Consider the following 15,804-nt stretch of genomic DNA (forward strand, 5'->3'; position numbering starts at 1 on the left):
TTATTCGCAGAATCCAACCCCGTATTTTCAACTTCTGTTTCACTAACAGCAGCAGAAGACTCCTTGCGCTGGTGGGAAGCACTGTTTAGCGGGATAAAAATAATCTAAAATCGATAAAAACAGCACACAAAAGATGCTAACACAAATGGTCTTTATTGTAAGGGGAGAATGGAACCAGCACCAAAACTGCAGCGAGTCTAGCATACAACAAAAAGGCTACTCCCAACACTGCAGCTCTGGCTTGGGGGGGCGGGGTAGGAGGAGGGAAGAGAAAACTCCCCCCACTCGGGCCCAATTTTGCCAGAATTCTATTTAAACAAGGACATCACAAATAAAACTGCACCCCAACCTACCCCATCATTTAAAGTGCCAGAGTTCTAAGTATACTATCGGTATTTAGGAGATGGGGGGGAGGGGGTCAAGCATCGGGACCCAGAATGCCAGCAAATGACCAACCAGCCCCGTGGCTAAGGAAAAGGCTAGATTTCCTGACTACACAATTTGGGGAAGGGGTTGTGGCTATAACACTCTGGGCATCCCTGTCTCTCCACCACCTGATTTCCTGCATCGGTAAGGAGCCCCTCCCTTCCCCGTCCTGCCTCCCAACCCTCCCACGTTCCTCAGTTCTGCGGGGTGGAGTAGAGGCTGTGGTGGTGGCTGCCAGAAACTGCTGCTTGTGAGAAGAGAAGAGGGGCTGTGGGAGGGTGATTCCCAAACCAATCCTGCTCGCCAACGCTGCTGTGGTTGATAGAGCCGTACCAGCTTCCGCTGCTCAGCCGTCCCGTCAGGCTGTGGGGGGAGAAGGATGAAAGAGAGACAAGACAATGCCATCGTTCAGGCTTTGGCAGCATTATTGGGTCAGGAGTCAAACCTAAATCGAACCTCCAGGTTCAGGCGCAATCTATCTCTGAATACCTGTTGCTTGGGAACCGAATGGCAGGGGAGGGCCCTTGGCATTTGTGTTTGCCAGAAGCATCTGTGGGCCAGTTTTGCTATCTCTGTGGATTTACACTGTCTTTGAGAGGCGGGGTGGGGAGGAGGAAGTTGAGCCAGTTCTCCGCACATGTCCTGCAGATGCCCACCATAATACAAATCATGAGGCTGGGATTATGATGGATGCCCGGTTACCAGGGAGGAAGGGTGCTTACCTGCTGGTCAGTCCTTCGCTATCACGCTGTCCAGGGTGGTCAAAGAAATAGGAACGGGAGACTCCAAGCTGCCGGGTGAAGACGCGGCTGGCACTCTGTAGGGAGGTAAATGCCGTTACTATGGATCTCTCCAATGCCCTGACCTCCTTTTCCTCCCTCTCCTCCTGTCCAAGAACCGTGACTTGCAGCACAGCTGCTCAGCAGCCGACATCCAGCAGTGAAACTGCCCCTCCAATCTTCCCCAGAGGAACATCAGGAGAGCCCTGCCAGATTGGACAAGTGGTCCATCCAGTCCAGCACTCTGTCTTGCACAGTGCCCAACTCATTGCCCCAGAGGGCCAACAAACAGGGCATAGAGGCCAAGGCCTCCCCGATGTTGCCTCTTACAATTGGCATTCAGAGGTTTATTTCCTCTAGCCGTGGAGATTCCCTTTCACCACCATGGCAGGTCACCATTGATGGCTCTTTTCTTCATGAATCTGTCTAATCTCCTTTTAAAGCCATCTAGGATCTTGACTATCCCTATGTGCATTGGCAGGGAATGCCACCATTTAATTAGGGCCATGTGTCAGCACCCCCAGAAGAGACAAATAGCTCCCCCAGCACGGCAAAGATCCGTCTCGCTTCATTTTGCTTTCCCACAAGACAACGCAGTCTAGAATCTTGCTCCTTTTATACAACCTACTACATTGCATCAAATCCTGAAACATAATTCTGTGCAGTGTAAAATGCTTAGGGCCACAGGGAAGCCTGGATGCCCCACCCCCACCCCACCCCCACCCCACCCGGTTCACTCTTTTCCAGGCTCCCCCTCTCACCATATCCTGAGCAGGTCGGTGAACCCGGAAGAAGCCAACCAGCAACGCAGTGGGCAGCAGTTCCCAAATGAAGAGGATGAGGCCGAAGACGATGTATCCTTGGTCTCCCAAGTCAGTGATTAGATCCGCCTGAGATGGGGGCAGACAGGGGGAGCTCAGATCCCGGGTAGGGAGCAGAACTCAAAACCGACATTCCCACTCTGGTGTCGCAATGAGGCTGGCCAGGATAGCATCAGCTGAGCCAACACCACGTTCAGGGAGGCAAGCCACACGCTATGGCAGAAGGCAAAATAATGCCCCACAGTGCGAGGGACAGTGCCAGAGCCAGGATTGGCATGCAGAAGGTCCCAGGTCCAGTCCTCAGGCAAAGGATTCAGGTAGCTGGTGTTAGGGACGGACCTTCCTCTGCTTGCGACCTGGGAGAGTGGCTGCTGGTCAGACAACGCTGACATAGATGGAGCAAAAGTGAAATCGTTTTCTTAAAAAAATCACTTCTGTCTATAGTGGGTGGGACTTGGATGCCTACAAAAGTTAGCTGTTCCCTGGAAGACCAGTTCTGGAGCTATCCAGGGAACAGCCAAGCCCCACTCAAATCCATGGGAATATTCATGAAGAAATCTGAGCAACCTACTGTTGATTTCTGCATTGTTTAACATGTCATGTCTATTACATTGCTTATTAGGTGTCCCATCCTATTGATCTGCATTGACTTATAGTCTATAATCCACCGTGAGTCTCAGCAAGACAGGTGGACTATAACTAATGTAAATAAAATAAAATGGGATTCAAGCACAGTTAAGATGGATCCTGCCATAGATGGCTGTAATTTCACAGGCACCGCAGCCCTTTTTACCCTAAGCCTAGAACTGCGGAGGCTGGTGGCAGTTTATACAACGAAGACAGAAAGGCTTTGTATCGCTAGCCTTGAACACATCAAGCTGCCTTCTCCCAAGTCAGACCCTCGATTTATCAAGTGACTGTCTATTCTGATGGGCAGCAGCTCTCCAGGGTCTCTGGAAGAGCTCTTTCATATCCCCAGCTACTTGCTTCTTTCAGGTAAGTAGCCTTGTACGTCTGCAGTAGAACAGCAGGATTTGAGTCCAGTGGCACCTTAGAGATCAACAAGATTCTCAGGATATAAGCTTTTGAGAATCAGAGCTCTCTTCTTCAGATACCTACCTGGAGAAGGGAGCTTTGACTGATCCAGAATGGCTGGCCCACAATGGTCAGTTATCTGAAGAAGGGAGCTTTGACTATAGGAAGAAGAGACAATGGCCGGTCCAGAATGGCTGGTCCTCAATGGAGAGCTATCTCAAGAAGGGAGCTTTGACTCTTGGAAGAAGAGACAATGGTCGGTCCAGAATGGCTGGCCCACAATGGCCAGCTATCTGAAGAAGGGAATTTTGACTCTTGGAAGAAGAGACAATGGCCGGTCCAGAATGGCTGGCCCACAATGGCCAGCTATCTGAAGAAGGGAGCTTTGACTATAGGAAGAAGAGACAATGGCCGGTCCAGAATGGCTGGTCCTCAATGGAGAGCTATCTCAAGAAGGGAGCTTTGACTCTTGGAAGAAGAGACAATGGTCGGTCCAGAATGGCTGGCCCACAATGGCCAGCTATCTGAAGAAGGGAACTTTGACTCTTGGAAGAAGAGACAATGGCCGGTCCAGAATGGCTGGCCCACAATGGCCAGCTATCTGAAGAAGGGAGCTTTGACTCTTGGAAGAAGAGACAATGGCCAGTCCAGAAGGACTGGCCCACAATGGCCAGCTAACTGAAGAAGGGAACTTTGACCCTTGGAAGAAGAGACAATGGCTGGTCCAGAATGGCTGGCCCACAATGGCCAGCTATCTGAAGAAGGGAACTTTGACCCTTGGAAGAAGAGACAATGGCCGGTCCACAATGGCTGGTCCACAATGGACAGCTATCTGAAGCAGGGCCAGATCAAGGGGAGGGCAGGGGGGGGGTAGCCTGCCCCCGGTGCCGCCAAAGAGGGGGCGCCGGGCGCGGCTGCCAGCTGTCCGGGAGGCTGAGCGCAAGGTTGGGAGACCCTCGCCAGCCCCACTGATGGGGCGGCTGGCTGGCTTGCCGTGCAGGACCTCTCAGCCCTGCGCTCAGCCACCCTGCGCGGCAAGCCAGCTGCCCCAGCGCACGCCCTCGCTGCCGCCAGCTCCGCAGCTCACCATGCGCTGGGGCGGCCGGCTTGCTGCACGGGCGGCACAGGGCAGCGGGGCACGCTAACTGCACGGAGGGCCTCCTAGCTCTGCGCTCAGCTGGCCGCGCGACAAGCCGGCCACCCCAGCACCTGGTGAGCCGCGGAGCTGTCGGCAGCGAGAGCGTGTGCTGGGGCAGCTGGCTTGCCGCGCGGGGTGGCTGAGTGCAGGGCTGGGAGGTCCTGCGTGCATGGCAAGCCAGCCAGCCGCCCCAGCGCACGCCCATGCCGCTGCCAGTTCCATGGCTCACCGGGCACTGGAGCGGCCGGCTTGCTGCGCATGGCTCCCGCCCTACGTGATGACGTCACAAAAGTGACGTCATCACGCAGCGCTCGGAGCGCCCGGGCAAGGTTTGCCCCGGGTGTCCGCGCGCCTGGATCCGGCGCTGCTCTGAAGAAGGGAGCTTTGACTCTTGGAAGAAGAGACAATGGCCGGTCCGGAATGGCTGGCCCACAATGGCCAGCTATCTGAAGAAGGAAGCTTTGACTCTCAAAAGCCTATACTCTGAAAATATTTTTTAAATAGTTTTTTTTTTAATAAAAAAAGAAAAATGACAATAGAAAGTGCATAGAAACTTATACAGAATACAAAGCACTACATCTGAGCTACATTTAAGCTACAACAGAAAAGTATGTTCAAATTATGTGACAACACAACTAGCTTATGTAACAGTTCTCTTCTCTCCCTCCTTGACAGCTTATACCTAAACTTTAACGTCAACAGATTTTAATCAGTCCTCTCTCTGAAAATCTTGTTGGTCTCTAAGGTGCCGCGTGACTCAAGACTTGCTGTTCTATTTGCACCTTTTGACTGGAGGTGCTGGGGATTGAATCTGGGACCTTCTGTATGCAGGTGCTTCAAAGTACTCTACGTGACTCTATCAGATGTTCCAGAGATGAGACCTTCCACTGGGATGCGGGGTTCACAGCTCAGCCCATATGAGCTGCGGCCCCGTCCCCCTGACCCAAGCATCGCTCGGCTGTGCTCACCTGGTCCGATACGTTGTACCAGTCATAGTCAAAAGAATCGAGACGGGTGCGGGAGGATAGAGCCAAGGCTGCCAGGTTGTAGCATGCTCGGCTGGCGTACAGCAAGACAATGGTGCCACCCATGGCAGCCGTTTGGCACAGGGTGGTGCCCTGCAAGGGAAGAGATGAGTGGAGTGGAGAAAGGGAATGAGGGGTGTGCTGCAACAAATAGCATTGTGGCATTTTAAACGCTAATAAATTAATTGCAGCGGTGGGCAAAAGCTCACTTCATCAGAGGCAAGAAATGGCCAGAGCATATCAACATCCCTGCCGGATCAGACCAAAGGGCCATTTAGTTTAGCACTGCTTTCCCATAATGGCTGGCACAGATGCTTTAGGAAGGTGACCAGCAGGGCATGATGGCAGTAAGCTTTTTCTCCCATTGTCCCACTCAAACGTAACTGATATTCAGAGGTGCACTACTTCTGGACGTGGAGTTTCCATTTAGCCACAGTGTCAGATAGACCCTCTTTTTAAATTCTGTAACATCCAGCCTAGTGAAGAGTTCTGGTGAACTCGAAAGCTTGCACGTTCTGTATGAATCTAGTTGGTCCTCATAAAAGGTACTGCACAGACTTTAGTTTTGGATTTTGCATGGACCAGCAAGGCTGTACAGTTTTTTCCCACCTTCCATATGCTGGTCTAGTTTCTATCGAAACTATGAAAAATTACAGCAGCCAGTGTGTGAGCAAAAACTAGGCCCTCGCCTGAGCCAACATGGGGATCAAACTCACAGCCCAAGGATTAGCCAACATGACACCAGCCAAGGTCACCTAAGTAAATAGATGCTGAAGGCAAAAACCACAAGAATTACACTAAGAAGAGATCCAGAGGAGTTAGCCGTGTTAGTCTGTAGTAGCAAAATCAAAAAGAGTCCAGTAGCACCTTTAAGACTAACCAATTTTATTATAGCATAAGCTTTCGAGAATCAAGTTCTCTTCATCAGATGCCTGATCAAAACTGGGCAGATACAGAAGAGGAGGGGGGTGATCTGGGGGAGCCCAGTGACGCCTGGTGTGGGCTTTCGGGGACCACAGTTCTCTTTGTCAGATGCAACTGGCAGGGAGAGCTGTGGTTACCGAAGGCTTATACTACATAGGAATTGGATACCTTCACTGCTACAAACTGACTGCACACCAAAAGGAGATGTTTACATTTCCAAGCAAAGGAATGTTTTGATTGCCTCTATGCTAATTGCATTCTGTCTTCTTGTGATTTATGCCCCCTTCCTTCTCTCTCTTTCCCCCTCCTCTTCTGTATCTGCCCAGTTTTGATCAGGCATCTGATGAAGAGAACTTGATTCTCGAAAGCTTATGCTATAATAAAATTGGTTAGTCTTAAAGGTGCTACTGGACTCTTTTTGATTTTACTAAGAAGAGAGGCTCCCCCAATGCTAGAGCACAAAACAAGGGGTGGAAACCCACAATCCAAGGGAAAAATATAACAATAATGTCAATAAATGTAGTTAATGTCAAATCTACTGTATACTACACTCTGTATATTTGTATTGATACTGTTTGAGAACTCATAGCTGACATCCTAGACACTAGTATTGTTATATTTGGTTATTAGTACCTTTATTGTGAAGAGATTGTATATATCTGAAATGCTGTTTAGAGTTTATCTGACCTTTATAATATTTATGTAAGCACTGAGTCACTTTAGCACATTGTTTTGATGTTTACATGTTGTTATAATAGATTTTATATTAACTACATTTATTGACATTATTGTTATATTTTCCCCTCGATTGTGGGTTTCCACCCCTTGTTTTGTAAAAACCACAAGAAGTCAGACAATGTAAAAGTAAACGGGGGTTGTTGCGGAGTTCCTTAGAGCACAAATAAATACTGCATCTAATCAAATGAACACCAGATCCAATTTGTGTGGGTGAAACCCACTCCTAACTAGCCGTCACCAGTAACAAATAGGTGTTGCAAGACCAATAGTCTAAACAAGCACCTAAAGTATCGGTGTGACAAATTCCAGCAGGCCAACTGGGTTAGAGCAATGACAAAAACAGAGTTTTGTGGCACCTTAAAATTGCCAACAGATTCATTGCAGCAAAAGCTTTGGGGGTGGGGTGGGGGAATCAAAGCTCACAAAAGCCTCCGAGGGGCTGCAGTACTCCACAAAAGTTCAATCTGTACACCCGCTCTTGCTTCAAGTGCCATAAGCATCTCTACCATCTTTTAAGGAGTGCATGCCAGCCATTCCTGGGGCTTTGCTGACACCAAGTTCCCAGAGGGTCAACTTTGCTAATGAGTTCAAGATAAGAGACTGTTAAAGTCTTCCCAAGCTCCATGCCGGGGCATCAAGAGGCATTATATTATCTTTGCCCTGCGTTGTGGCCAAAACTGGCTCCCACAGCAGCTTATAGCAATTTTTAAAATGATGCAAATACTAATTAAAAAGTGATACAAAAAGCTGCCCGGGCGGAGAAGGGCGATCAGCAAGCTTTGTGCCCAGGGAGGATTGAAGGGATGTCACTGCAATCCTCCCGTGGCTACAGTGGTAACTGCCCAAGACACAGATGTCCCTATATAACCGCCACCCTTCAGCCTGAAGGTTGGCATGCTCTCGAAGATGAGAAGACAGCCAAGAGGACTTTGGACCTGCAAGGCCTGAGTTCCGCTCCCACCTTGGCCATGAGCTCACGCACGGTCTCAGGCCAAGCCTTCATCACCCAACCTCGGTTACTTCAGTCAGTAAGACAAGCCCGGGCCTCTCCTCTGAGCAAACACGCTGCAATTTGAGAGCTGGAGATCATTACTCTGAATCCCAAGAGTATCAGTTTTCATTTAACCCTTACGACTTAAAGATGTCTGGGCAATGCAGAGATATATCTAAGAAGGCAGAGGGGGGACAGAACAGGAATTCCAGCCCATGTCGGGAGGGGGGAAATGGGACAGAAGGGGTTTAATAAACTCCACACCTCTGTCTTCCTTTTAAGTAGCCACCTCAAGAATCTCAGCTGTGACCACACCGTAGAGATCATTTAAATAAAACAAAGAAACAAAATGAAAAGGAACTATGCAAAGTAACGCAATAGGTTGGAACCCCCAGACCTCTCCCTCCCACCCCGTTCAAGGAGCTTTCCTTCTCTGGCACAAGAGGAAGGCCGGTTGCACTGGGAAAGGTGCTGCTTTCTGAGGAACAGGTCTTTGGGATCCAACCCTCTCTGCGCAAGCTTGCTTAATATGTACCAACAGTACAAACTTGTATGCTGTCTGCAGTAACTTTTATGCAGTATACTGTAGCACAGCAGTTAAGTGGTTGGGCTACAAATCAGCACTCCGCAGGTTCGAATCCCATTACTGCCATGAGCTCAGTACGTGACCTTGGGTCCGCCACTCCCCTCAGCCCCAGCTCCCCAGAAGTATTGGGGGGATAATAACAACCCTGACTTTGTTCACCGCTCTGAGTGGGGCACTAATCTGTGCAGAAGAACAGAATATAAGCACAGTTCTTTACAGATGGAATCAGGGCTTTTTTTCTAGGAAAAGAGACGGTGGAACTCAGTGGGTTGCTCTCGGAGAAAATGGTCACATGGCTGGTGGCCCCGCCCCCTGATCTCCAGACAGAGGGGAGTTGAGATTGCACTCCGTGCCGGGCAATCTAAATCTAAACTCTCCTCTGTCTGGAGATCAGGGGGCGGGGCCACCAGTCATGTGACCATTTTCAAGAGGTTCCGGAACTCCGTTCCACCGCGTTCCTGCTGAATAAAAGCCCTGGATGGAATTAAATAACCTGAGGGCAAAACATAGTGAAAGTAGATGGCAATTTGCATAGGCCACAGTGTCGCATCCACCCACTCCTCCAAACTCAGCAGAACCCACCTTGGCTTCCAGATAGATACGGGTGGAAGGAGACCCCCGGGCCACGAGACAGAGACAGAGTGCAAGAGAGACAGCCCCCAGTACGAACAGTGAGTCGTTGATTAGGACCCGCGCCAGAACCACGGCCCAGGGCTCCACCCGGCGTCCCCGTACTAGCACGGCACATGCCACATTCACCACTAGGAAGAGGATACTGGCGCCCAGGCATGCCCCGCGCACTGCCAACCTGGGGGGAAGAGAAAAGGATGGAGAAACTGAGTCACTGTATGAAGAGCCCTGTTGGATCAGACTAAGGGTCCATGTAGTCTGGCATCCAGTCTTTAGCAGAGGCTGGTCGGATGCTTCTGGGAAGCTCAGGAGCAAAGCATGAAGGCAACAGTCTTCCCCAGCACTGGGCATTCAGAGGTACACTGCCTCTGAACATGGATGCTCTATTTCCCAGTCATGGCGCAGAGCAGCTGATAGGCCTCTCCTCACTCACAAATGGGTTGAATCCCCTTAAAAAGCTGTATGTACGATCAGGGCTGCAGAAAAGAGCAAGAGATCAGTAGCACCTATAAGACTCAGAAAATTTATTGTAGAGTATGAGCTTTTGTGAGACACAGCTGATTTCTTCAGATAAGAAGTGCATTTGAAGAAGTGAGCTGTGTCTCACAAAAGCTCATACCCTACAATAAATTTTGTTAGACTTACAGGTGCTACTGGTCTCTTGCTCTTTTCTACTGCTACAGACAGACTAACAAGGCTACCCATCTTGATCTACAATCAGGGCTGTACACCAGAAGCGAAGAGACTTGGATCCTGTACTGCTGGGCATACAGCCAAGCTCTCTCTCCACCCCCTCCCCACCCTTCCCATTTGCCCCACAACTCCCCCCACCCCTAGCAAGAAGGAACGTGTGGAAAGGGAGGATGCGAGTGTTATGATTTACACAGACAAAACCAGACACACACAGATACTCACAGGCCCCTGGTCAGTTCAGGGCGGTATTTTGCTTTGGCTTTGAAAACCACCTGGAAGGGAGGGGGGAGAGATTAGCAGTACACAGAATGGGGTGGGGGAAACCATCTTGAAACAACTGATCTGCCTTCCCTGCCGCCACCAGGACCCAAAGCCCAAGAGGATCATAATGGAGCTCAGCTCTGACCGGCATGGGCTGATCCCTACAGAGAAAGAGTCCTGCTTGCACACTTTTAGTCAAAGCAACAGAGTGGGAGAAGCACTGCAGCACTGTGTGCATGCACCCTTCGCCCCTCCCTAGGTCCAAGGTAACCTGTCTGCTTGCACAAGGCCCACTGTGGTTGGGAAACACCACCAAGTAACTCATTCCAGAAAAGTAAATGACGAGCCCAGATATGGAAGTGACCTTTAGAGCAGTGCTATGGGTACACAGGTGGGAGACAGACGTACACTCCTCTTCCTCTGTTTGTGTATGGGAAACATAAGGGGGGGGAGACAGAGCAAAGCCCCTTTCTAGATCCCTTCCGTCTTTGTTTAGCCAACACTGCCCATACTTTTTCCAGTCTCACAAGGATGGTGGTTTCAGAGTTTCTGAGTGACTGAATCACTGGACAGAGAACTGGGCGCAGATTTAGGAAGAAGCCCCAGTGCTTTTGCAGATCCACTCTGCAGCTCACCAGCGCTCAATTCTCCATTGTTAAAGTGGGGGGGAGCATATTATTTCAGAGTTTTTCAAGTCATTCCCAGACATAATCAGGAACATTTACTGCAAAGCTTAACACCTTGCGAGGCTGTTAACCTTTGCAACCATCACAACAACCCTGCAGCATTGTTATCGCCACACCTCAGGTGGGAGGCCGAGGGTGAAAGACAGCGGCGCCACTAAGTGCGTTCATGGTGGCAGAGGCAGCGTTTGTATTAGTAGCTTTTCAGTTCAGACCCTTAACCCCAATGAGGCATTCCCTCCCAACAGTAAGAAACACTGACAATGAGTTCATGTTGTAAGCCTGATTTCTGCAATTCAGAGAGCGAATGCCAATTTCTAGAGCTCCTCCAAGTATAACCAAATATGCAGACAAGGATATACACACTCCACCACTGCTATTATACCCTTTTCACAGATCTAAAGCGTACAAGGAATTTGAAATCAACAATAACAACACCTTACAGAACTGCAAAAGACGCTACTTGGAACAGTGTACATATTACGCTGATATTTGGTTGATACTTAGGTCTCCTGTGGAAACATATCAGCTTAGCAAGGCCAATCGATAATAACATGTGACCTCTGCTTATTGTTGATTGTGTTTCAGATAATTCGAATAATAACAACATTCGATTTATATACTGCCCTTCAAGATGACTTAACATCCACTCAGAGCGGTTTACAAAGTATGTCATTATTATCCCCACAACAGCAAACACCCTGTGAGGTGGGTGGGGCTCAGAGAGCTCCTAGAAGCTGTGACTGACCCAAGGTCACCCAGCTGGCTTCAAGTTCAAGAGTGGGGAATCAAACCCGGTTCTCCAGATTAGAGTCCCATGCTCTTAACCACTACACCAAACCAGCTCTCTCAGCCTGCATGTGGCACTGCAGGGTGCCATCAAATCATAGCTAACTTATGGCAACCACTGGTGGCATTTCCACAGCAAGAGACTAACAGAGATGGTTTGCCACTGCCTGTCTCTGCAACCCTTGTCTTCATTGGAGGTCTCCCATCTGATTACTAACCAAGGCTGACTTTGCTTAGCTTCTGAGATCTGACAAGATTGGGCTTGCCTGGGCTATCCAACTCAGGGCATAAGGCCTATATACAGGGCTTTTTTGTGCTGGTATGCACCAGTACAATGTACTGGCACCTCTTTCAGACAGCGTGGCTTGGGCCTTCTGTGCTGAGGACAGGCCAAGCTGACTGAGAGGCCATGGATTGGCCCATCCTGCAGTTAAAAGTTGTGCCCATTGATGACATTTGCAGCCGTGACAGTGTATATTGGTTGCACTGCTGCCATTTTTCCAGTATGCCTGCCTGGCCTTCTCCGCCACCTTCCAGACTGATGTTTCTGAAGCTAACAATTCATGGACAAGGCAAATAGGTTCAAGAAGCTTCTGCTCATTATTAGGAAGTAGCTGCCTTTCCATTCATTTCTTTGAGAACCCTTCTGGAAATATTAAAAGAACTATGTTTTAATCTCTTAACTCCTCATATATTATTTATTTATTTAAAACATTTCTTTGCTGCCTGGCACATTTCCACCTGAATATGATCCCCAAGCTGGCAAACATCTTGAGTATCAGTATCTTTTTTAAAAACAAAAGCATTGCCTACATATATAACCAAGGCCCCTGTGATGCTCCCGTTTGCCAAAGAAAGGCCTTCCAGACATTCTAAACAGGCATCTTTACCCACAAGCCACCTGGGCAAGTGCATTACCTGGGCAAAATACAGGTTCATGAGGGTCAAGGTGAAGAACTGCAGGCAGACCGGGCAGCAGTAGAGAAGCCAGAAGAAGAAAGGACCCAAGTGGTTGGCCTTGAGGGTGTTTCTGAAGTAAAAGGAGAAGAGGGTGGTGCGCAGGGCGGCCCAGAAGAGGCAGAGGAAGAGGAAGACAGTCTGGTAGCTGAACTTCTTGTGACGATAGAAGAGAACCAACCAGAGCTGGGCGTAGACCGAAAGGAAAAGCAAGGCATACAGCGCTGTGTACAGTGCCGTGAGCCCAACCTTGACCGCAGGTGGGAAGGCTGGTGTGAGGCGGGAAGCTGGCACAACCGCACTGAGGTTGCCAAAGACTTTCTCCATCTTGAGTGTTCCAGGTTGGTGGGGGGGGGGGTGTCCCCAATTCGGCTAGGAGGGTGCCATTTCCAGGATTCAAGGTGTCAGCTGGGCATCAGTAGAGCCTCACTTGCTTAGGCGGAGTTGCCCCCAGCACGGGATGTGGGGGGTACATTACATCCTTCAGGGTTGTGGGAGTCCGACCCTTTGAGCAGATGAGTCAAGGGCAGTTGGCAAGTTCCATGGAGGGTAAAAAAGGGTGGGCAGAAAGAGTGGCACCGCTGGTGCCTGCCCACCCTCTCTGCTACAAAGACATAGAGAGGAGAAACTGGATCCAATTTCTGGTGCGAAAACCGTCCCAATCCCTGTAAGTGGGAAGGCAGGTCAGATACCAGTTATACAGGATTCCTATCCTAAGAAAGAGCAGCAGCCTGCCCTCCCAAATTCAGGGTTCCTTCCTTCCTTCCTCCATAAACCAGAAGCCAAGAGATTTATGGGACTGTTCAGTGCCTTGTCCCTCAATCAGTCTTGAGATATTTTATTTTGTCTGATTCTCAGGCACCTGGATCCCAAGTGCTCAGACACCTGAGTCCCTTTGCCACTGGTCCCTTATTCTTGCCTACTCCAGGATCTGCCTCTCAGGTGCCAGGTCTCTTGTCCACCAGTTCATCGAACCCCTCCCCTCCCCCCCCCCCCGCGCCCGCCTCCTCCAGATTCTCGGACACCTGGGTCTCTCCGCCCCCAGCTCTAGGATCCCTTCCCCTTGCCTCCTCCAGATTCTCGGACACCTGGGTCCCTCCGCCCCCAGCTCTAGGATCCCTTCCCCTTGCCTCCTCCAGATTCTCGGACACCTGGGTCCCTCAGGTCTAGGATCCCTCCTCCCTGCCTCCTCCAGATTCTCGAACACCTGAGTCCTTCAGCCCTCGGACACCTGAGTCCTTTAGCTTCTTCCGCTTCTTCAGTTTTTGTGCGTCCCTCAGCCCCTGCCTCCCGGATACCTGCGACTTTTGGCCCCCTCCCCTCAGATTAACTTCCCTGTGGACACCTACGTCTCTTGGTCCCTCCCTTGTAGCTTGCCTTGCCTCAGGCCCTCGGACGCCTGGGTCTCTTGATGCCCCTCTGTTGCTCCCCCCCCCGGAACTCCTGGGTCCTTTAACCTCCCCCCCCGGCCTCCTAACCTCCCTCCCGCACCCTTGAATGCCTGGGTTTCTTGGCCGGTTCCAGATTCTCGAGCTCGGGCGGCCCCCTCGGTTGTCTTTCCCCCCCAAGTGGGGGGAGGAGGGTCCCCCGGCCTAGAACGGTCCCCAGCTGCGTTAACTCCCGTCAGCTCCCAGCTACGCAAAATGCGTAAGCCCCGCCTCCTCTTTCTCACCGGCTTGGAGAGAGGATCGCAACGAATCCCTCACCCCCCCTCCTCGTTCCTTGCGCAAAGGACGTAACCAATGCTGTGAATGGCATTGAGCATAGGGTGCGGGGACTAGAGCGGTAGGGCCGCTTCCGGCCGCCATCTTAACTGTGGGCAAACAGTTTCTGCTTGTCATACTGAACAATTTCCATTAGAGGCGGCTACATAGTTTTTAGGTGGATAGCCGTGTTGGTCTTCAGTAGAACAGCAGGATTTGAGTCCAGAGTGAAAGCTCCCTTCTTCAGGCCTCTCAGAAGCGTATACACTGAAAATCTTGTTCGTCTCTAAGGTGCCACTGGATTCAAATCCTGCTGAGAGGCTGCTACAGTTCTCTTGAAGCTAGCTTTGCCAACTCCAGGCTGGAAAATACCTGGGGATTTTTGGGTTAAGCTTGCAGAGTGCAGGGTTTGGGGAGGGAAGGGACCTCAGCATGGTATAATGCCATAGAGTCTACCCTCAAAATCAGCCCTTTTCTCCAAGTGAACTGATCTCTGTGGCCTGGATCTCAGTTGTAATTCCAGGAGATCTCCAGCCACCACCTGGAGGCTGGCAACCCTACTTGAAGCCTGTGCCACAGTAATGATAGTTGCAAAACTAAGCACTTTGCCATTTTGTGATTAAAAAAACAACACTAGTCACTTTTGCAAAATTATATAATGTACACAGAGAGTGAGATAGTTACTTATATATACTTGACTTACATTTTTATTTATGTTTTAAAATGTATACACTGCTTTTCCAACAGAGAGGAAAGATTAACAATGCAATTCTAATCTTCAGCCTTTGGTAGACTGTGCCATCCTGTTGAGGCCAACACTGCTACTAGAGAAGCAAGTAAATGTAGCTACCCCCAAAAAAGGCCCTCTCACAACTCAGACTAGCCAGGAAAATGGCCTTCTACCCTGACATGGCCAATCTGGCACCAGGATCCACACCACAGTAACATCAAGACTAGATTATTGCCAAGACCTCTACATAGGTCTTCCCTCAAACGTAGCTTGGAGACTCCAGCTAGTGCAGAACTCCACAGCTCGATTATTCTCAGGAGCTAGATGAAGCGTGCATATCACTCCCATTCTGCAGCCACTCCATTGCCGACCGGTCAGTTACCAGGCTCAATTCAAGGTCATGACTATCACATTCAAAGCCCTTCATGGCCTTGGCTCCTCATATCTGCAGGACTGCCTCTCCCCCTGTGCACTTCCACAGCAGCTTCACTCATCTGCAGTTTATTTATTTAGGTCATTTCTAGTCCCCCAAGATTCAAGGAGGACTAACAACAGAGAATTCTCATGCATTCTCTGTGGTGACCTCCACTTTATGAAATGGCTGATGTGTGAATTTTTGGGGTGTGTCCCGGTACCCCCCTTGGCAGCCCTCGGTTCTTTTGAGGAAAGCTCCCACTCTTTTGATTTCCCACAAACTATGCAAAACAATGATTCAGGAGGCCTTTTTTACTCAGGCAATAGGGCTGTACTGTAAGAAATGCCTCGTTTGGAAAATAAACAGGAATTGTATTATATCTACAATCTAGATATGCTCCTACTGGATACTGTTTGCATCATTAAATATGTTGTGTTCAATTACATATGCTTTGAGCAGCGTTTCATCTCTGTATTTGGA

General features: G+C 49.8%; 1 protein-coding gene across 1 annotated transcript; it reads right to left on the reverse strand.

Annotated features, from left to right (window-relative positions):
- Positions 1 to 520: 520 nt before the first annotated feature.
- Positions 521 to 14,103, reverse strand: GPR137 (G protein-coupled receptor 137). The gene is made up of 8 exons (XM_054993256.1): positions 13,968 to 14,103; positions 12,438 to 13,141; positions 10,009 to 10,058; positions 9,046 to 9,271; positions 5,168 to 5,317; positions 1,967 to 2,095; positions 1,149 to 1,243; positions 521 to 789 (listed from the first exon to the last, which is right to left on the reverse strand). Exons 2-8 carry the CDS (start codon positions 12,801 to 12,803, stop codon positions 621 to 623), a joined length of 1,185 nt encoding a protein of 394 aa, XP_054849231.1. The 5' UTR covers positions 12,804 to 13,141; positions 13,968 to 14,103; the 3' UTR covers positions 521 to 620.
- Positions 14,104 to 15,804: the final 1,701 nt, after the last annotated feature.

This window comes from Eublepharis macularius, chromosome 1, assembly GCF_028583425.1.
Source record: "Eublepharis macularius isolate TG4126 chromosome 1, MPM_Emac_v1.0, whole genome shotgun sequence".
In the NCBI taxonomy this organism is placed as follows: domain Eukaryota; kingdom Metazoa; phylum Chordata; class Lepidosauria; order Squamata; family Eublepharidae; genus Eublepharis; species Eublepharis macularius.